The sequence below is a fragment of the Hypanus sabinus genome, chromosome 13, assembly GCF_030144855.1.
Source record: "Hypanus sabinus isolate sHypSab1 chromosome 13, sHypSab1.hap1, whole genome shotgun sequence".
NCBI lineage: Eukaryota > Metazoa > Chordata > Chondrichthyes > Myliobatiformes > Dasyatidae > Hypanus > Hypanus sabinus.
Window position 1 is genome coordinate 61,379,222 of NC_082718.1, and position 21,747 is coordinate 61,400,968.

The following is a 21,747-nucleotide window of genomic DNA, read 5'->3' on the forward strand; positions in this document are numbered from 1 at the left end:
ACTCCAAGTGAGGGCTCACCAGTATTTTATAAAGTCTCAACATTACATTTTATATTCTAGCCTTCTTGAAATGAACGCAAACATTGCATTTGCCTTCCTCACCTCAGACTCAACTTACAAATTAACTTTAGGGAATCCTGCACAAGAATCCCAAATCCCTTTGTACCTCAGCTTTTTGTATTTTCTCTCCATTTAGAAAATAGTTAAACCTTTCATTTCTTCTACCAAAGTGCATGGCCACGACTTCCTGACACTGTATTCCATCTGCCATCTCTTTAACCATTCTCATAATCTGTCTAAGTCCTTCTGTAGTCTCTCTACTTCGTCAAAACTACCTGCCCCTCCACCAATCTTCATATCATTTGCACACTTTGTAACAAAGCCATCAATCCCATCATCCAAGTTATTGACATATAACATAAAAAGAAACGATCCCAACACAACCCCTGTGGAACAATACTAGTTACTGGCTGCCAGTCAGAAAAGACTTCCTTTATTCCTACCCTTTGCCTCCTGCCAATCAGACACTGCTTTATCCATGCTAGAATCTTTCCTGTAATACCATAGGCTCATAGCTTGTTAAGCAGCCTCATGTGTGGCACCTTCTCAAAGGCCTTCTGAACATCCAAGTATGCAATATCAACTGAATATCTTTTGTCTATCCTGCTTGTTATCTCTTCAAAGAATTCAAACAGATTTGTCAGGCAAGGTTTTCCCTTGAGGAAACCATGCTGACTACGGCCTATTTTATCATGTTCCTCCAAGTACCCCAAACCACATCCTTAACAATCAACTCCAACATCTTCCCAACCACTGAGGTCCGACTAAATGGCCTATAATTTCCTTTCTTCTGCCTCTCTCCCTTCTTGAACAGTGGAGTGACATTTGCAATTTTCCAGTCTTCTGCAACCATTCCAGAATCAAATGATTCTTGAAATATCATTACCTATGCCCCCACAATTCTTCATTCTCCTTTTTCAGAACCCTGGGATGTACACCATCTGGTCCAGATGACACATCTACCTTTCATTTTTTTCAACCTTCTCCCTAGTAATAGTACCTTCACACACTTCATGACCCCTGACACCTGAAACTGCCACCACACTGCTAGTGTCTTCCACAGTGAAGATGGTTGCAAAATACTTATTTAGTTCATCTGCCGTTTCCTAGTCCCCCTTTACTAACTCTCCAGCATTGTTTTCCAGTAGTCCGATACCCACTCTCACTTCTCTTTTATACTCTATGTATTTGAAGAAACTTTTGGTATCTTCTTTGACATTATTGGCTAGCTTACTTTCATAATCCATCTTTACCTTCTTAATGACTCTTTTAGTTTCCTTCTGTTGGTATTTAAAAGCTTCCCAATCCTCTAAATCCCACTAATTTTTCCTCTATTATATGTCCTCTCTTTGGCTTCCCTTGTTAGCCATGTTTGTGTCATCTTGTCAAAAGAATATTTCTACCCTTTTGGGATGTGTATATTCTGTGCCTTCTGAATTGTTTCCAGAAATTCCAGCCATTGCTGCTCTGCCATCATCCCTGCCAGTGTTCTATTCCAATCAGTTCTGGCCAACTCCTCCCTCAAGCCTCTGTAATTCCTTTATTCTACTGTAATACTGATACATCTGACTTTAGCTTCTCTTTCTCAGAATTCATGGTGAACCTGATCATATTATGATCACTTTCCCCTAATGGTTCTTTTACTTTAAGCTCTCCAATTATTTCTGTTTCATTGCACAATACCCAATCCAGAATAGCTGATCCCCTAGCAAGCTCAACCACGAGCTGCTCTAAAAAGCCATCTTGTAGGCATTCTAGAAATTTCCCCCTTTGGAATCCTGAAAAAACCTGGTTTCCCCAATCAACCTGCATATTGAAATCCCCCATAACTATTGTAACATTGCACTTCTGATATGCATTTTCTATCTCCCATTGTAATTTGTAAACCACATCCTTACTGCTGTTTGGAGGTCTGTATACAACTCCCATCAGGGTCTTTTCACCCTTGCAGTTCCTTAGCTCATTTCACAATGATTCAAACCTTCCAAACCTGTCACCTCTTCCTAATGATTTAATTTAATTTTTTTTTACCATCAGAGCCACACCACCGTCTCTGCCTTCCTGCCTATCCATTTGATACAATGTGTATCCTTGGACATTAAGCTCCCAGCTATAAATTTCTTTCAGCCATGATTCAATGATGCCTACAACATCATACTTGCCAATTTGTAACTGTGCTATAAATTCATCTACCTCATTCCGCATACCCAGGGCATTGAACTATAACACCTTCAGTCCTGGATTCACCCATTTTGTTTTTGTTCACCTTTTACGTTGCAACTCATCATGTTGACTGCAATTTTGCCCCATCGTCAGCCTCTCCTTGCTAGCAATCTCACTACACACTGCCTCTGTTTGTAACCCAACTACTTCATCCTCAGCACTATCACTCTGGTTTCCCTCCCCCTGCCAAGTTAGTTTAAATCCAACTCTAGCCAACCTGCCCACAAGGATACTGGACCCCCTCAGGTACAGGTGTAGCCCATCTCTTTTGTGCAGGTTGTACCTTCCCCAGAAGAGATCCCAATGATCCATAAACCTGCACCAGTTCCTTAGCCACGCATTTACCTGCCAAATCATCCTATTCTTGCCCTCACTGGCATGTGGCACAGATATTAAACTAGAGATTACTGCCCTGGAGGTCCTGTTTCTCAGCTTTCTACCTAGCTCCCAAAAATCTCTCTTCTGGACCTTCTCACCTTGTCGACCAAATCATTGGTGCTTAATATGTACCAAGACTTTTGACTGCTCATTCTCACCCTTGAGAATGCCATGGACATGATCCAAGACATCCCTGATCCTGGCACCAGGGAGGCAATATCCCATCTGAGTGTCTCTATTACACCCACAGAACCTTGCCTATGACTAAGGAATCTCCTATCATTACAGCAGTCCTCTTCACCTCTCTTCTCTTCAGAGCCACAGCACCAGACTCAGAGCCAGAGACCTGGTCACTGTGGCTCTCCCTGGTAGGTCATTTTCAATAGTTTCTAAAGTTATATACTTATTATCGAGGCGAAAGACCACAGGTGTACTCTGCACTTGCTGACATTTCCCTTCTTCTCCTGACCGTCACTAATTTACCAGTCTCTTGCAACCCAGGGTTGACTACCTGGTCATCTCCTCATTCTCCTGTGTAAGTCGAAGGTCAGAAGAATGTATAAACTCCTTACAGGCAGAGGCGGGAATTGAGCCGTGATTGATGAAATCCACGAGGAGATCTTGTTCAGGGTGGAAAAGTAGATGAATCATCACAGTAACAGGTCCAATAGGAGATGCTTCACCATGGAGAGGGATGGGGGTTGGTGGGAGAGGTTATTCCAGGCTATCTCCTCTTTAGACCCTCAGGTGATGACACGGAAAGCCTCAGAATCAGTCAATGATTGTACTAGGTCACCTACGAAGAGTGATGAGTGTTTCAGGATACTTTGATGTCCAACTTCCTTGAATGGCATTGCATTAGCTTGATGTCAGTCTTCCGATTTCTCTCCTTGTCTGATGTAGATATCATTATAGAAACCCAAAGATTTTCAGCAGCGTGAAGTTATTCAGATGCCTGTCTCATTCCAATGCAGCCTGCCATGATCATTACCCTCTGGGAACTGCTGAATGTGATGCGACCCCTCATCCTCCTGTTGCCGAGAGCCTCAGAAGGGCTGAGCCCTTTTGCTGGTAAGCTTGAAACCTGTTCAGCTGCGTACTGGGGGTGGGGGACTGGAAGTCTGCAGGTTGGGCAGAAAAGAGTAACCCATTTAGTGGCCTCCTCCAAAAGCCTCCAGGTGGGCCAGGAATTCGATTGTGGTGACACAGGCAGGAGGTACCAAAATACTATTGGCTGTAATAGCTGTGAGAGGTGGTTCAACTAAATACTGAGCAAAAGGGGATGAATACATTTGAACTGCTGACATTTTAGCTTTTGAAGTTTCAGTTTTTCATGCTTTACTGATTTCCCTGTTCTTTCACTCTACAGTGAAAAAAGAGCATGTGATTCATAAATAAAAACTCTCAGTTAAATTGATCAAGATCTCTGTTTGTAATACTCATTTACGTGAACAAAGGGTTGGAGGCTGAATACTTTTACAAGGCACTGTACGTACAGGCGTCTTAACAAAAGCCAGGATGCGAGCTACAAATTACAATGGGATATACAACAAACATGTAAAAAGGGCAATGTTACAATAATTATGGGAGATTTCAATATGCATGTAGATTGAGAAAATCTGCTTGGTGCTGGATCCCAAGAGAGGGAACTTGTAGAATGCCTATGAGATGGCTTTTTAGAGCAGCTCATAGTTTAGCCCACTAGAGGAACTGCAGTTCTGGATTGGGTGTTATGGAATGACACAGATTTGTTTAGGGAGCTTAAGGTAAAGGAACCTTCAGGAACAAGTGATCATCATATGATAGAATTCACCCAGCAGTTTGAGAAAGACAAGTTAAAATCAGATGTATCAGTATTATAGTAGAGTAAAGGAAATGACAGATGCAAGAGAGATTTGCTGGCCAAAGTTGATTGGAAAGGGACACTAGTAGGGATGATGTCTAGTGTTTGAGGGAAATTCGGAAGGTGCAGGAAAAAGACATCCCAAAGATGAATAATTATTTTAAAGGGAGGATAACAGAACCGTGGCTGATAAGGGAAGTCAACGACAGCATAAAAGCAAAGGAGAGGGCATTATAATACTGTATAGCAAAAATCAGTGGGAAGGTGGAGGATTGGAAAGCTTTTAAAAACCAACAGAAAGCTACTAAAAAAGCTATAAGGAGAGTAAAGATGAAATATGAAGATAAATTAGCCAATATATAAAAAAAGATACAAAAGGGTTTTTCAGATATATAAAGAGTAAAGGAGATAGGAGAGTGCACATCAGATTGCTGGAAAATGACACTAGAGAGGCAGTAATGAGGGACAGAGTAATGGCGGAGAAACTCTAAGTGACTTGTGTCGGTCTTCACTGTGGAAGAGAATAGCAGAATGCGAGAAATGTGAGAGAGCCAGTGCAGTAAAAGTGACTGGTATTGCATTATAAAGGAAAAGGTCCTTGGGAAGCTATCAGATCTCCCTTCATTCTCGTAGGCTCTAGGGAATCAAGTCAAGTCAATCAAGTGTAATTTCGTTTAACTATATACATGTAGACAACGTATATAACCATATAATCGATATAGAAATAAGACAATGTTTCTCTGATCCAGGGTGTAAAACACAGTAGTACCACAATAACACACAATAACTTATGATGTTTAGAATAAAATCTACAGATGAATCACACATAAATAACGTGTTAATATTAAGTATTGTACTGGAACAGATTAACCAGTGACCCTTCAAATATGAGACCACAGTGAGTCCAGAAGCCTGATAGCCTGGGGGAGGAAACTGTTTACCATCTTGACCGTTCTTGTTTTGATGCATCGCAGTGTCCTGCATGATGGTAAAAAGTCAAAGAGGATGCTGGATGGATGGGTGGGATCCTTAATAATACTAAGGGCCCTGCATACGCAGTGCTTCTGATAATTGTCACCGATGGATTGGTGGGGACAGCCCCATGATTCTCTCAGCTGTTCTCACAGTCCTTTGTATGGACTTCAGGTTCAATGCCAACTCCCACACCAGATGGAGATACAATTTGCCAAGACGCTGTCAATGGTGCTCCTGTAAAACACAATTAATGGGGGGGGGGGGGAGGTAAAGCCTTGCTTGCCTCAATCTTCTTAGGAAGTGGAGGCATTGCTGTGCCTTCTTGTTCAGGGAGGTGATAGTAAGGGACCACGTGAGGTCATCTGTGATGTGAACTTCCAGAAAATGGTTTCACTTAATCCTCGATATGGAGAAGCCACGTATTCACAGAGGGGGCGGTTTGTCTGCACTTCCTGAAGTCTACATGCTTTTCTTTGTTGTACTGTACTCCCGAGTGCCCTACTGTTCACTGTGTAAGTCCTACCCTGGTGTGTCCCCCTAAAGTGCAACATCACACAGTTATCTGCATTAAATTCCATCTGCCATTTTTCAAACCTTATTCCCAGCTGGTCCAGATCCCACTGCAAGCTTTGACAGTCCACTGTGTCCCCAATTTTAGTGTCATCAGCAAACTTGCTGATCCAGTTTACCACATTATCATCCAGATGGTTGATAAAGATCCAGTTTTGGTAATGGAAGCCATCTTGTAAGGAGTCACTATGCGCAGAATGGAGCTATGGAATATTAAGTCTTTTTCCTTTATTGCTCTTTCAGCACTTACCACCAGTTGTTTGACCACAGCACTTACAGAAGAGAAACTCACTAAGACTTGGCAATAACCTTCTGAGAAAAGTATCGGATGTCTGTGTGAAGAGACCATTGCTTCTGACTGGCCTGGGGATTTTTGCTTTTAACATATTCTCACAGATTTTTACGTACTTTTTGGGAACTTTCTGAGTGATATGAAAGAGTAACCAAATCTGGTTTGGTTGCTGGTGAGAAAGTAAAAAAAAAACTGAAATAATTAAAAAATATATAAAAAATACCTATAATTAGTCTTACATGTTTAAGCTAATCTTATGTATATATGGCCATCTTATGCGTGGAAAGACTTGTGAGATCCTGAGATTCTGAGAATGATACCGCCTGGAGCTTAGTTCCCGATGGCAGAAAGGTCAAGGAGGAGGTTCCAGACAAAGAGAGATCCAACCAAGACCCCAACAGTGGAGCAGGTGTAAGATGATGACACGTCACCACTGCAGGGTACGGTTAGCTTGGGAGATTTTCTGCGAGGTAGGGCATTTGATGTCAGCATGGATTTGCCCTCTCTCCAGTCAGGACAGACGTGTTGAATGAGCCCCTGCAAAATCAGATAAATTTTTATTGTGGGGCTGGGGGCATAGAGCAGCCGAATTAATGAGTTAATGAAGATATGCTGTCTGTTTCTGGGTATAAAAGCACATGTTCTTTTAGCTCCATCATGTGGTCAGTCTCATTAACTCAACATAGGAGAAACAGAAAATAGAACAGAACCTTACAGGCCCTTCAGCCATGATTTTGGCAGGCCTTCTGACTTACTCTAAGATCGATCTAAACTTTCCCTTCTATATATTCACCATTTTTCTATCAGCCATATGTCTAAGGGTTTCCAAAATGCCTGCAATCATCTTCCTCGCCCGCCACCATTGGCAGGGTATATCATCTAAATCATTGACATACAGCATAATACAAAGCAGGCCCAACACCAACCCCTGTGGAACACCACTAGTCAGTGGCAGCCAACCAGAAAAGGATCTTTTATTCCCACTTGCCTCCTACCAATCAGCCAATGCTCGAACCATGCCAATAACCTTCCTGTAATACATGGGCTCTTAACTTGGCAAGCAGCCTCATGGCAAAGGCATTCTGAAAATCCAAATATGCAACATCCACTGTATTTCCTTTATCAATCCTACTTGTAATCTCCTCAAAGAATTCCAACAGGATCGTCAGGCTAAATTTTCCCTTAATGAAACCATGCTGACTTTGCCTTATCTTGTCCTGTGTCACCAAGTACTCCATCATCTTGTCCTTAACAATTCAGAATCAGAATCAGGTTTATTATCACTGGCATTGACGTGAAATTTGTTAACTTAGCAGCAGCAGTTCAATGCAATACATAATCTAGCAGAGAGAGAGAGAAAAAAATAAACAAGCAAATCAATTACATATATTGAATAGATTACTTTTTTAAGAATGTGCAAAACTAGAAATACTGTATATTGAAGAAAGCGAGGTAGTGTCCACAGCAAAGTCCATTTAGGAATCAGATGGCAGAGGGGAAGAAGCTGTTCCTGAATCGCTGAGTGTGTACCTTCAGGCTTCTGTACCTCCTACCTGATAGTAACAGTGAGAAAAAGGCATGCCCTGGGTGCTGAAGGTCTTTCATAATGGATGCTGCCTTCCTGAGACACCTCTCCCTGAAGATGTCCTGGGTGCTTTATAGGTGTAGTGTTCTTGTGCAGTGTGTTGAAACTCTGACTAAACACCAAGTTAAACTGGAGCCAATGAGGACAGGATCACAGTAAGATTAACCGTTCACTGTTCACTCTTCCACGTTAATGTATGGTGAAAACTGTTGATAACTAATACAAAACATATACAGTGTCTGTTTCTTTCTTGACATCACATTTGCATCATAAATATTTGTAAAAATAAAACTATAACAAACTGTATTACATTAAAGTACAACATACAGGCAGAATCTGCTTAAGCCATCAACAGTTTTAGGTAGACTCCAACACAATTTTTCCAGCAATGCTTTCAAAGGCACAAGAAAATAAACCTCATCAACTGTCATTTCTTTTAACAGAATCAGCGTTAACATTTTTACTTCAACACATCAACTGTCGTACGAACTTAGGGCATTGCTTCTATGATGTTTCTTTGTGAGTAGAAATGGAGCTTTTTGCATTGGTCCTACACCTGTAGGCCCCCACCTTCCTGTTTCTCCGAACCGGAACTTACCCACAAGACGCGGTGAAACTGGGGGTGACATCATCACATGCCACAATACATCACAGATAATGAATTTTACATTCTTTAAACTGTAACGTAGTTATCAACCTTTAACTCTAACTAAAAATAATTACAAACAATTTATTTAAAGTGGAAATTTAATAAAGTTAAATAAATACCTTAAGGGCAACACACTCCCCGCCTGACCTTTGTAAGGTCACTATGAAGATGGTACAGAACTTTAAACTCTAAATCAGTCTTTAGGTAGAAGTCAAGCTAGCTCTGCAAATGGTCTCAGTCTGGAATAGAACATGACAATAGTTTGACATTGTTTAGGTCAATTCATGTCATAGAAAACAAACATAGTACTGAAATTTTGTTGTCATCTGCAGAAGTTTAAAACAAAATAACTTCATGCACTCAACAAATTAAATCCTAAAAACTGCAGTTTACTGTACTTGGTTAGAATCATGCCAAAAGAAGTTGCCAATATCTCAATTTCATTTATCACCGATACTACAGATGCAGCTGGGTTCCATTTTAATGTTTTGGCATCACCCTTTTTACACTTATTTCTGAAAACATAGATACACCCGTTGCAGCTGGCAGTCTTCCACAGGGAGGGCACACGACTCCAAACCTCTGTGAAGCGCAGTCTGGTGAAGCTGTCAAGCAGTGGATTGTAACATACCAGAGAATCTCTCTCAGCTGCTATAAAAATCAGGTCCTTGTGAATAGCATCATGTATATGGCCTGTAAAGGGAAGGTGATATGACTTTAACTGACACGTCCTGGAACGCATGTCAAAAACACTGAATGAGATGAGATGGTTTGGTAAAGAAGTCCAGGTCACTCTATTCCCCACCCAGTAGATAGATAGTTCCATTAAGGTCAACACCAGCAGCACAAGACACTGCAGTCTCCAGATGATTAGTTTCAACCCGCACATTATCACAGACCACATAATAATGACAGCACTGGAAGGTGTATCCTGAAGGGTTTTCCCACCCAATGAATAAATGGCATCTTCACTTGGGATAGATACAAGCGTGTCCTGAAGCCGATATCTCGGCAATGATGCGCATTGTTCCCAGTCCATTGTCTCCGTGTTGCACTTCCACATCCGTTGTGGGATGGGGCCACCTACAACATACGGGTCACTTCCGCGCTTGCACGCGGCAGTAATCTGCTGGCGCAATCGATTTTGCCCACTGACACTGATAGCGTCATCATCACAGTGCAAAGACACTGCCAGTGAGTGTGTCCGAGTGCCTTCCACTGTTGGAGCAAGGTTATCGTCGTGCTCAGTTTGGGCGAAGACTGACTGTCTCAGTGTCTTCTCAGTTATTTGACTATGCTCGTGCCTTTGTTGTGCTTCTTTGATACACATAATGCTTGTGGAGGGGTGAAAAATTGAATGGCAGCCACTCTCTTGCATGTTAGTCGAGCGTGTTAACTGTCGGTTTGTGTACGTTGCCAAGGCACACCTCCCCTATCACCACCCAGACCAGATCCAGATGTTGGGCGAAGGGGGCGTTGTGTGGTCCATTGACCTGCTGCCTGACTTTGTGCACCTGGAGAATGTCTCTTCCAAGTAGCAGGAGTATTTCTGCTTTTGGATCCAGTTCTGGGATGTGCTGGGCAATATGGTGGAGATGCAGCTGGTGTAGCACTGCACTTGGCATCAGAATCTCGGTGTGGTTATTCAAGATCTTGTTGCACTCCAAGAGTGGAGGGAGACAACTTTACCATCCAGTGACTCAAGCTGGAAGCCTTCTGCCTTCCTGCCAGATGTTTCTGCGATGCCAGAGCAAGTTCTGAGGTAGTATGGGAATGGATTACTCTCTACGCTGAACAACTTGGTCTGACTAGTGAGTGGCTGCTCTGGTCGTCCAGAATTACATAGACTTTGATGGCCTTGTCTTTGGCTCCCTTAGTGTACATCTTAGTGAGGCAGATCTCTGAGCACGAATGGCTTGACTAACCTGGACCGCAAACTTCTTTGCAGCTCGAGCTGTCAACAGTTGTACTGGGGTGATCCTCTCCCTCCCTGCCGTCCTCTTGTGAGGGTGAAGAAGTCTTGCCAATTTGTGGTGACGGGCCGGGGTGCATGGCCCCGTCGTGATTAGTGCTGTTGCATTCCAAGCACTTTACGGGAACGTACACTCTTTAGCGAGGTGGGAGGTAGAGGAGTAGCACTTAAAACATTTTCTTTTTTCCTTGAGAAGGGCCTTTCTTTCATCAAAGGGTCTGTTTCTAAACATTCTGTATTTTTTGAGGGGGTGGGGTTTGTTGTGCGATGGACAATTCTTGCTGGGGTCATTGTTGGTTGAGGAGATTTTGGTTTTATGCACTGAGACGGGTTTATTGATGTCAAAATTGTTCGAAATGGATATATTGATTTAGAAAAGTTTCCTGAACGCATTTGACAAACTCCAAGCCATCTAGCCCTTTCACAGTGTGGGAGTCCCAGTCAATATGTGGGAAGTTAAAATCCCCTACTATTACAACTTTCTGTTTCTTACATCAGTCTGCTATCTCTCTACAGATTTGCTCCTCCAATTCTGACTATTGGGCAGTCTATATTTCAAACCTATTAGTGTGGTCACACCTTTCCCATTCCTCAGCTCCACCCATATGGCCTCTGTAGACAAGCCCTCTGGGCTGTCCTGTCTACGCACAGCTGTGATATTTTCCCTGACTAGCAGTGCCAATCCTCCCCCTTTCATCCCTCCCCCATCATGTCTGAAACAACAGAACCCTGGAACATTAAGCTGCCAGTCCTGCCCCTCCTGCAACCAAGTCTCACTAATAGCAATAATGTTGTAATCCCACGTGCCAATCCACACCCCAAGCTCATCTGCCTCACCTACAATACACCTTACATTGAAATAGATGCACCTGAGAACATTTCTATCACATACAAACCTTTGATTTCTGTCTATACATGCTTCACCTTTATCCTCCTCCACCTCACTATCTGCTCTAACACTCTGGTTTCCCTCCCCCTGAAAATCTAGTTTAAACCCCCCGGAGCAGCACTAGCGAAACTACCCACAAGGGTGTTAGTCTCCCTCCAGTTCAGGTGCAACCTGTCCTGTCGGAACAGGTCCCACCTTCCCTGGAACAAAGCCCAATTGTCCAGAAACATGAAGCCCTCCCTCCTGCACCATCTCCTTAGCCTTAAAATTGTGTTCTTGGGAAGCACAGGCAACATCCAAATCATCGAAGAAGTAGCCCGAGTGTCTTTGCAGAATCCTCTAAATCTATTGACAGGTTTGGAAACCTCTCCCAGTCAGCATCATCAGTATCGTGGCTGTGAATTCACTGAACCAGCTCCTGTCACCAGTGACATGTATCAAGCACTCTATCAAACACCACCATGAGAACATATTTCCAGAAGACAGAAAATGCTACAAAAGATTTCTTTGAAGAAACTTGAAGATAGAAAAATGGAGGGCTATGTAAGAGGAGAGGGTTATATTGATCTTAAAGTAGGTTTAAAGTTCAGCACAACATTGTTTGCTAAAGGGCCTGAACTGTGGCGTAGTGTTCTATGTTCTATAAAAGTAACAACCACACCGACTCAACGTGACCTGCTGCCCACAGCTGCTCAAAATGAAGGAGCTCTGAATATGCATTGAACACTTCCATGTTGGATAACTATGGTGCCAGTTAACCACAGAGATGTTCCGTGGGCTGCAGACAATACTTTTAAGTATACCTCTTTCGAATTAATCACTGTGATCTGTAGCATGTAATTTCCCCCCAAGCACTAAATGATCTACAGAGTTTATGATCGTCTGAATGTCCAGGCAGACCAGACGGGTACGGCAACTTTAAGCAGACGAACGTTCATCGCCACAGACTAAAGCGAAGCAGGACGGGGTGGGTGGGTGGGAACACAAGCCAATCTGAAACACAGAGGGATGAGGACCCCTCTACCCAGCATCATTAGCAAATGTACAGTCACTGGAGAACAAAATTGAGGACCTGAGGGCAAGATCTCTGTATCGGAGGGAAATAAGAGACTGTTGTATTCTATGCTTGAGTGAGACTTGGATGTCTTCCAGCACACCAGATTCCGCAATCAGACCCGAAGGCTTTTCAGTTTCCCATATGGACTGAACTGTTAATTTAGAAAGGAAAAAAGGTGGAGTGTGTGTTTCACCTCTCGGAGGTGCTCCAATGTGGTTGGTGGTTTTGTTAAACTCGTGTTCCCCTGACTTTGAACATCTAACAGTTAAATGCTGCCCATTCTACTTAGCTAGAGAGTTCTCCTCCATAATCCTGACCACAATTTACATACCACCAGCACCGACTGTAATCAAGCAATCGCAATACTACATGAAGCCTTCTCCAAACAAGGAACAGTCCATCTCAACACATTTCAAGCCATTGTTGGGGACTTCAACCAGGCTTGTCTGATTAAAAGCCTGCCCAGTTACCATCAGCGTACAACCTGTAGCACCAGAGATTCCAACACACGAAACTACTGTTTCTAGGGTAAGGAATGCCTACCGTTCCATGCCCAGACTGCATTTCAGTAAATCGGATCACTTGGCTAACCTCCAACAAGTGTCCAGGCAGAGGCTACCGATAAGGATAAGGATAACAAAGAGGCGGTCACAGGAAGTAGAGGAGAGGCTACAGGATTGTTTTTAGTCAGTGGACTGGCCTATGTTCAAGGACTCATCTGTGGATCTAAATGAGTGTACTAATGGTTGTCACGGTCTTTGTTAAAACAATTGTAGGTGAACATGTACCCATAAAATCATTCAGAGTCTACATGAAACACAGTCACAGGAAAGCAGCATCCATCATCGGGTACTCCCACCACCCAGGACGTGCTCTTTTCTCAGTGCTGCCATCAGGAAGAAGATACAGGAGCCTCGTGACTCAGTTTATTGCCTTTTGCATACACGTTGAAGGCCCAAGTTGGTTTGGTTTTTCATTGATTCATACTATTCTATGAATTTACTGAGTATGCCCACAAGGAGGTGAAACAAAATTAGTGTCCTGGAGAGGCCAAGTCATAGTCCAGACCTCAATCCAACTGAGAATATGTGGCAGGAGTTTAAAAGGGCTGTTCACTCATGCAATCTGGCAGAGCTAGGGCAGTTTTGTAAAGAAGAATAGGGAAAAATTGCAGTGCAAAGTTTATAGACACCTATCCACACAGTCTCAAGGCTGTAATTGCTGCCAAGGATGTACCAACTAAATACTGACTTAAAGAACATAAGAAATAAGAGCAAGAGTAGGCCATCCGGCACATCGAGCCTGCCTTGCCATTCAATATCATGGCTGATCTGTCCGTAAACTCAGCTCCATCTACCTGCCTTTTCCCCATAACTCTTAATTCCCCTGTTATGTAAAAATCTGTCTAACTGTATCTTAAATATATTTAGTGATGAAGCCTCAACTGCTTCCCTGGGCAGAGAATTCCACAGATACAACACTCTCTGGGAAAAACAGTTTCTCCTCATCTCCATCCTAAATCTTCTCCCCTGAATCTTGAGGCAATGTCCCCTTCAGTCTCACCTACCAATGGAAACAACTTTCCTACTTCTATCTTATCTATCCTTTTCAAAATTTTGTATGTTTCTACAAGATCCCCTCTCATTCTTCTGAATTCCAGAGAGTATAGTCCCAGGCGACTCAATCTCTCCTCATAGGTTAACCCCTTCATCTCTGGAATCAACTTGGTGAACCTCCTCTGCACTGCCTCCAAATCCAGTATACGCTTCCTCTAGTATGGAGACCAGAACTGCACACAGAGGTGTGGCCTCACCAGTACCCTGTATAGTTGCAGCATGATCTCCTTGCTCTTGAATTCAATCCCTCTAGCAATGAAGGCCAACATTTCATTTGCCTTCTTAATAACTTGTTGTACCTGCAAGCCAACTTTTTGCAATTCATGAACAAACACTCCCAAGTCCCTCTGCACAACGGCATGCCACAATCTTTCACCATTTAAATAATAATCTGCTCTTCTATTCTTCCTTCCAAAGTGGATGATCTCGCATTTACCAACGTTGTATTCCATCTGCCAGACCTTGGCTCATTCTCTTAACCTATCTATGTCTCTCTGCAGACTCTCCACATCCTCTGTGCAATTTGCTTTTCCACTCAGTTTAGTGTCACCAGCAAATTTTGCTATGCTACACTCAGTCTCCTCTTCCAAATCATCAATGTAAATGGTAAACAGCTGCGGGCCCAGCACCGACCCCTGTGGCACCCCACTCACCACTGTCTGCCAATTATACCAGCTCTCTGCCTTCTGTGGGTTAACCAATCCAGTACCCATGCCAATACACTTACTCCGACTCCATGCATCCATCTTATTTATAAGTCTCTTGTGCAGCACCTTATCGAACACCCGGAAAACCAAGTGAATGGCATCCACCTGTTCCCCTCTATCCACTAAGTCTTCAAAGAACTCCAGTAAGTTTGTCAAACAGGACCTGCCCTTTCTGAATCCATGCTGCGTCTGTCTAATGGAACCACTCCTTTCTAAATGTTTCGCTATTTCTTCCTTAATGACAATAAAGGAGGTGAATACTGAAGCAATCAATTATTTTGTGTTTTATATTTGTAATTAATTTAGATCACTTTGTAGAGATCTGTTTTCACTTTCTCATGAGAAAGTATTTTTCTGTTGATCAGTGTTAAAAAAGCCAAACTATATCTAGTGTGATTCAATGTTGTAAAACAATAAAACATGAAAACTTCCAAGGGGTGGGGGTGAATACTTTTTATAGGCACTGTATATGTATTTGATAATAACTTTATTTTGAACACTTCCAGCCCCTCTGAGCAGAACAGACACCAAGCATATCAGCAGAAGAGGTGCACATCTCCAACAGCCCGTCCACCACCTACCTTGTCAAGTCTACTCTCCTTGCAGAGTTCTTCTGGCACCTTAGAAACTGAGAACTGGAGTAAATACAAGTTATCTTGAGTTTGCCCAAGATGGGAAAAAACATCAAATGAACTGTCATGTCTGCAAGCAGGAAATAACTAAAGCTTTAAACTATGTAGAGGTGACAATACAGCAATCTCAGACAGGCCATATTGGTAGTTATTTCTCAAACACACCTGAAGCATCCTTGTCCCATTTACCCATCTTTCTCCATGTCCCTTTCCTTCAACTATCCAACAAATCCTTAGATATTCACAAGCTTAATTTCAGTCCTCACATCTGGAAGTGAATTCTTCATTCTCACATGGCTCAGAATAGTAAAACTCCTTCTGCTTTTTGCCTTAACTCCTCTGTATCTTGTATGTTTACTTGTCCTGCACTGCCCTGCTACAAAGTGATACATCGTATGGAGGAGACACCAAACCCAAACAAGTTAATCACGTGGAAAATACATGGCTGGAGGTTAAGATCCAGCAAACATGCCTTCTCCCCACAACAACACTAATAGAGTCATCGAGCACTACTGTGCCCAAACAGGTCCTTTGGTCCATCTAGTCTGGCCAAACTGTAATTCTGCCTTGTCCCATTCACCCACACTTGGACCATGGCTTTGTGCTGGGCAAATCATGTCTTACCACCTTGACTGAGTTTCCTGACAAGATGATGAGAGAGATTGATAAAGGTAGAGCTGTGGATGTTGTCTACGTGAATTGTAGTGAAGCATTTGACAAAGTCCCTCATCAAAGGCTCATCCAGAAAATTAAGATGCATAGGGTCCACAGTGGATTGTCAGTATCATTCAGAACTGGCTTGCATATAGAAGACAGCGGGCAGCGATCAAAGGGATTTATTCGAGCTGTAAGTCTGTAATTAGTTGAGTTCCGGAGAGATGAATGCTGGGACCTCTGCTGTTCGTGATGTATATAAGTGACCCAGATGAAAATGTAGATGGGTGGATTAGTAAATTTGTAGATGATACCATGCTTGGTGGAGTTGTGGGTAGTGTTGAAGACTGGTAAAGAATACTGCGCAATATAGACCAGCTGCAGATCTGGGCTGAGAAATGGCAGATGCAACTTAACCCAGATAAATGTGAGCTGTTGCACCTCAGTAGGGCAAATACAAGAGACAGTACACTGTTAAGGGCAAGAACAATGTTGCTGAGCAGAGAGATCTTCGGGTCCAAGTTCACTGCTCCTTGAAAGTGGCTACATAGGTTGATAGGGCGGTTAAGAAGACTTATGGAATGCTTGCTTTTATTAGTCGAGGCATTGAGTTCAAAAGTCATTAGGTTACGTTGCAACTTTGTAGAACTCTGGTTAGGCCTCAAGTTGAATATTGCCCCAGTTCCATTGCCCACAATAGGAAGGATGTTGAGGCTCTGGAAAGGGTGCAGATGAAGTTTACCAGGATGCCTCCTGGTTTAGAGGGTAGGTGCTATCATGAGAGGCTGGATAAACTTCTCTGGAGAGGCGAAGGCTGAGGGGAGATCTGATAGAGGTTTACACAATTATGAGGGACATAGATAGAGTAGACAAGGGGTATGTTTCCTATGGTGGAGATGCCTAATACCAGAGTGTATGCATTGAAGGTGAGAGAAAGTAGGTTCACAAGGGATATGAGGGGTAAGTTTATACTCAGAGAGAGGTGCATGCCTGGAGTGTGCTGCCTAGTATGGTGGCAGAGGCAAATACATTCAAAGCTTTTAAGACATAATTAGCTGAGCACATGAATATGAGGAAGATGGAGGGATATGGACATGATGTAACTGGGCATTCAACCATGTGCAAAAGACAATAAACTGTGCAAATACAAAAAGAAATAATAATAATAATGATAAACAAATAAGCAATAAATATTGAGAAAATGAGATGAAGAGTCCTTTAAAATGAGTCCATTGGTGTGAGAAAATTTCAGTAATGAGGCAAGTGAAGTTAAACGAAATTATCCCCTTGCGGTTCAAAACCCTAATGGTTGATGGGTAATAACTATTCCTGAATGTGGTGGTTGAAGTTCTTGATTATGGATGGTGTGTTCCTGTGACAAGGCTCTGTGTAGATGTGCTCAGTGGTAGGCAGGGCTTTACCTGTGATGGGCTGGGCTACATCCACTACCTTTTGTAGGATTTTCCATTCAAGGGCATTAGTGTTTCCATACCAGGCAGTGATGCAGCCAGTCAATACACTCTCCGCTGCACATCTATAGAAGTTTGTCAAAGTTTGAGATGACATGCTGAATCTTCACAAACTCCTAAGGAAGTAGAGGTGCTGTCATACTTTCTCATAATTACAGTCACAGGCTGGGTCTGGAACAGGTCCTCTGAAATGATAACACCAAGGAATTTAAAGTTTCTGACCTTCTCCACCACTGATCTTCCAATGAGGACTGGCTTGGGGACCTCCAGTTTCCTAGTCATTAATCAGCTCCTTGGTCTTGCAAGCATTGAGTAAGATGTTTTTATTATGGTACAGCTCAGCCAGATTTTTTATCTCCTTCCTGACTCATCACCACCTTTGATGACGACAGTGGTGTCATCAGCAAACTTGAACATGGCATCGGAGCTGAGCTTAGCTGCACAGTCACAAATGTAAAGTGAGTAGAGCCTGGGGCTATGCACACAACCTTGTGGTACACTTGCGCTGATGGAGATTGTGGTGGAGATATTGCAAAACTGAGCTGACTGAGGTCTGCAAGTAAGGAAATCAAAGATTCAATTGCATAAGGAGGTGTAGAAGCCAAAGTCTAGAAGCTTAGTGATATGTTTTGAGGCAATGGCACTATCGAATGCAAAGATGTAGTCAATAAAGAGCATCCTGATCTATGCATTTTGCTGTCCAGATGTTCCAGGGTTGAGTGAAGAGCCGATGAGATTGCATCTGCCATGGACCTGTTGCTCCAGTAGGCAAATTGGAGCAGATCCAAGACGCTTCTTGGGGGGGTGGGGGCAGCAGCTTGATATGTTTCATCACCAACCTCTCAAAACACTTGATGTAAGTGTGGATCTTGGGGCTACTGAACGATAGTCATGGTGGCAGGTTACCATGTTCTCCTTTGGCACCAGTATAAGTGAAACCTGCCTGAAGAAGACAGATACTTTAGACTGCCAAAGCAAGAGGTTAAAGAGCTCAGAGAACACACCAGCCAGTGATCAGCACAGTTCTTTAGTACTTGGTCAGGAACCCAGACTGGGCCAGATGCTTTTCATGGGGTCACCCTCCTAATGATTGCTTGTACGTTGGCCTCAGATACTGAATTCACAGGATCACTGGGGGCTGTGTGAGTTTGTGATGGATCCTCCAGCACAACTTTCCGAGTAATCTCCTCAAAAAACTTATATGTCCAGTCCCTTAAATTGCTACACGGATTGCTTATCCCCTTTCTCTCTCCTGACGGTTACCCAGTTTCCTGTGTCCTGCAATCCTTAAAAGAAAATGGGAAAATGGGATTTCACTTTCACTTACTTTCGTAAGGCCAGTGATGTTGTGGGGGTGGAACTGGACTCTCTGACGGTGGTGTCTGAAAAGAGGATGCTGTCCAAGTTGCATGCCATCTTGGACAATGTACTGGTTAGGCACAGGAGTACATTCAGCCAGAGACTCATTCCACTGAGATGCAACACTGAGCATCATAGGAAGTCATTCCTGTCTGTGGCCATCAAACTTTACAATTCCTCCCTTGGAGTGTTAGTCACCCTGAGCCAATAGGCTGAGCCAATAGGCTGGTCCTGGACTTATTTCCACTTGGCACTATTTAATTATTTATGGTTTTATATTGCTATATTTCTAAACTATTCTTGGTTGGAGCGACTGTAACAAAACCCAATTTCCCTTGGGATCAATAAAGTATGTCTGTCTGTCTGTCAAAATAATGTAGAATTGTTGCATTAAATACAAAGGGTAAGAGTTACCTTGATTCCCACAGAATGGTATGACGTACTCACTAACAACCCCAATGCAGGAACATGAACAAGAAAAAATCTGCAGATGCTGGAAATCCAAGTAACACACAAGATGCTGGAGGAACGCAGCAGGCCAGGGAGCATCGATGGAAAAAAAGTGCAGTCGACGTTTCACGACTCCTGCCAAAAGGTCTTGACCTGAAACGTCGACTGTACTTTTCTCCCCCCATTGATGCAGTCTGGCCTACTAAGTTTTGTGTGTGTTGACAGGAAGACAAGGAGTCTACTCCATCACTCATCAAATCATGGCTGAGGATTTACCTCAGCATCATCTTCTTTTCGGGTCAGGGGACCTAAGCAGAGGTGTGTTGTTTACACAGAGAGTGGTGGGTGTGTGGAATCCCCTGCTGTTGGTGTGCTTTCTTCACAATTGCAACAATGTATATTGAGCTCAGGATAGATCTTTGGAGATGGTGACACAGGAACATGAAACTGCTCACTCTTTCCACTGCTGTTCCTACAATGAGGACTAGTGTGTGTTCTCTTGAACACTTCCTGAAGTCTACAATCAATTCTTTGGTCTTACTGATGTTGCATGCAAAGTTGTTGTGACCCAAATCAACCAGCCAATCCATCTCACTTCTGTATCTGAGAATCATACCCACTATTTCCCCATGTTTCACAGATGGTGATGAGAATATAGAACTTGCTACCATATGAAGGTGGTGACATTGTTAAGTTTTAGGGTAGCTTTGGTCTATCAATAAAAGAACAGATAGGAATCATGGCACAGTGTGGGGGGGAGAGGGGGTGTTGTTTGAAAAATACACACTGACAATGACCAGCTGGACCAAATGACCCAGCTGTGGGGTGCATTCCATGTCACTTAGTCCTATTCTATCTAGGAAAAGAAACCTACTTATTTTTAGAAATGGCATTGAAAGTACAGAAGTTCAGGAGTGAAATTAAAGGCAAAACTGGGAAAGCAAAGGGGTACCATGTAAAACCAAAGAACAAGAGAATAACCGAGGAAACAAGAGAGCTTATTTGGATTAATAAAGGATAAAATGTGTCTGGAGGTGATGGATATGAGTGAAATTCTTAAAATACTTTGCATTTGTCTTCACAATAGGGTTGGGGGAGTGTGGGAAAGATATGGGAGATGAGGGATGAGGGAGAGGTATGAGAGATAAGGGATGTGGTGGAAGGAGAGGGAGAAATTTGGGAGATGAGTAATAAGGTGGAAAATGAGGGAGTGGTATGAGCAATGAGGGATGGGGTAGAGGGTGAGGGAGAGGTAAGGGAGATACAGAGTCATAGAAGCATAGGAATCCACAGCACATTGCAGGCCCTAGAATTTCCCTACCACATAGCCCTGTATTTTTCTGAGCTCAATATACCTATCAGAGAGTCTATTAAGAGACCCTATTATATCTGCTTCTACCAACATTACTAGCAAATGCAGTCATGCACCCACCACTCTTTGTGTGAAAAACTTACCTCTAACATCTCCCTTGCACCTGCTTCCAAGCACCTTAAAACTCTGCCCCTTCCTGTTGGCCATTTCAGCCCTGAAAAAGCTTCTGGCTGTCCAATCAATGCCTCTCATTATCTTATACACCTCTATCAGATCTCCTTTCATTCTCCGTCGCTCCAAGGGGGAAAGACCAAGTTCACTCAACCTATTCTCATAAGGTATGCTCTCCAATCCAGGCAACGTTCTTGTAAATCTCCTCTGCACCCTTTCTATAGTTTCCACATCCTTCCTGTAGTGAGGCGACCAGAACTGAACACAGTACTCCAAGGAGGGTCTGACCAAGGCCTTATACAGCTGTAACATTACTTCACGGCTCTTGAACTCAATCCCATGGTTGATGAAGGCCAACTCACCATATGCCTTCTCAACAACACTGTCAACCTGCACAGTAGCTTTGAGTGCCCTATGGACATAGACCCCAAGATCTCACTGATCCTCCACACTGCCAAGAGACTTACCATTAATATTATATTCTGCCTTCAAATGTGACCTTCTGAAATGAAGCACTTTACACTTTGCGGGTTGAACTCCATCTACCTCTTCTCAGCCTAGTTCTACATCCTATTGATGTCACGCTGTAATCTCTGACTTTCACGAGGTAGGGACAAGGATGCTGGGAGAGGACCCACAAGCAGGACACAAACACTTCTTTCTTAGGTACAATAACATAGCATTTATTACTTGCTGTACAGAAGATCAGGAAATCAAGGAGGACAAAGAGGAACACGAGCCTAGGACTAGGGGACTAGGGACTAGGATCGCCACGGACCTGGGACTTGGAAACGGGGAGCTAGGATCACTGCGGCCATGACTTGGACAGCGGGAACATGGACAGCCGCGGACCTTTGACTTGGCCGGGGGGACCATGGACAGCC

At 43.2% G+C, this 21,747-nt stretch overlaps 2 protein-coding genes across 5 annotated transcripts in view; one reads left to right on the forward strand and one right to left on the reverse strand.

Moving 5' to 3' along the window:
- The window catches only part of cradd (CASP2 and RIPK1 domain containing adaptor with death domain), a 60,936-nt gene extending 44,703 nt beyond the window's left edge, over positions 1-16,233 (forward strand). The window contains exons 2-3 of one of the 4 annotated variants that reach the window (XR_009515396.1): positions 3,565-3,732; positions 6,293-6,343. Coding sequence is in view for 3 of the 4 variants with exons in the window: in XM_059987746.1 (XP_059843729.1) it covers positions 3,636-3,732; positions 6,293-6,344 (149 nt within the window). In the remaining variant the exon portion in view is untranslated. Of the gene's footprint in view, positions 1-3,564; positions 3,733-6,292; positions 8,633-15,322 lie in introns of those variants that run through there. The other 3 variants (XM_059987746.1, XM_059987747.1, XM_059987748.1) reach the window with 3 other exon arrangements.
- On the reverse strand, positions 8,706-12,391 carry LOC132403920 (kelch repeat and BTB domain-containing protein 4-like). Its single transcript, XM_059987743.1, has one exon. The coding sequence runs from the start codon at positions 9,951-9,953 to the stop codon at positions 8,928-8,930; it is 1,026 nt and encodes a 341-aa protein (XP_059843726.1). The 5' UTR covers positions 9,954-12,391; the 3' UTR covers positions 8,706-8,927.
- Positions 16,234-21,747: the final 5,514 nt, after the last annotated feature.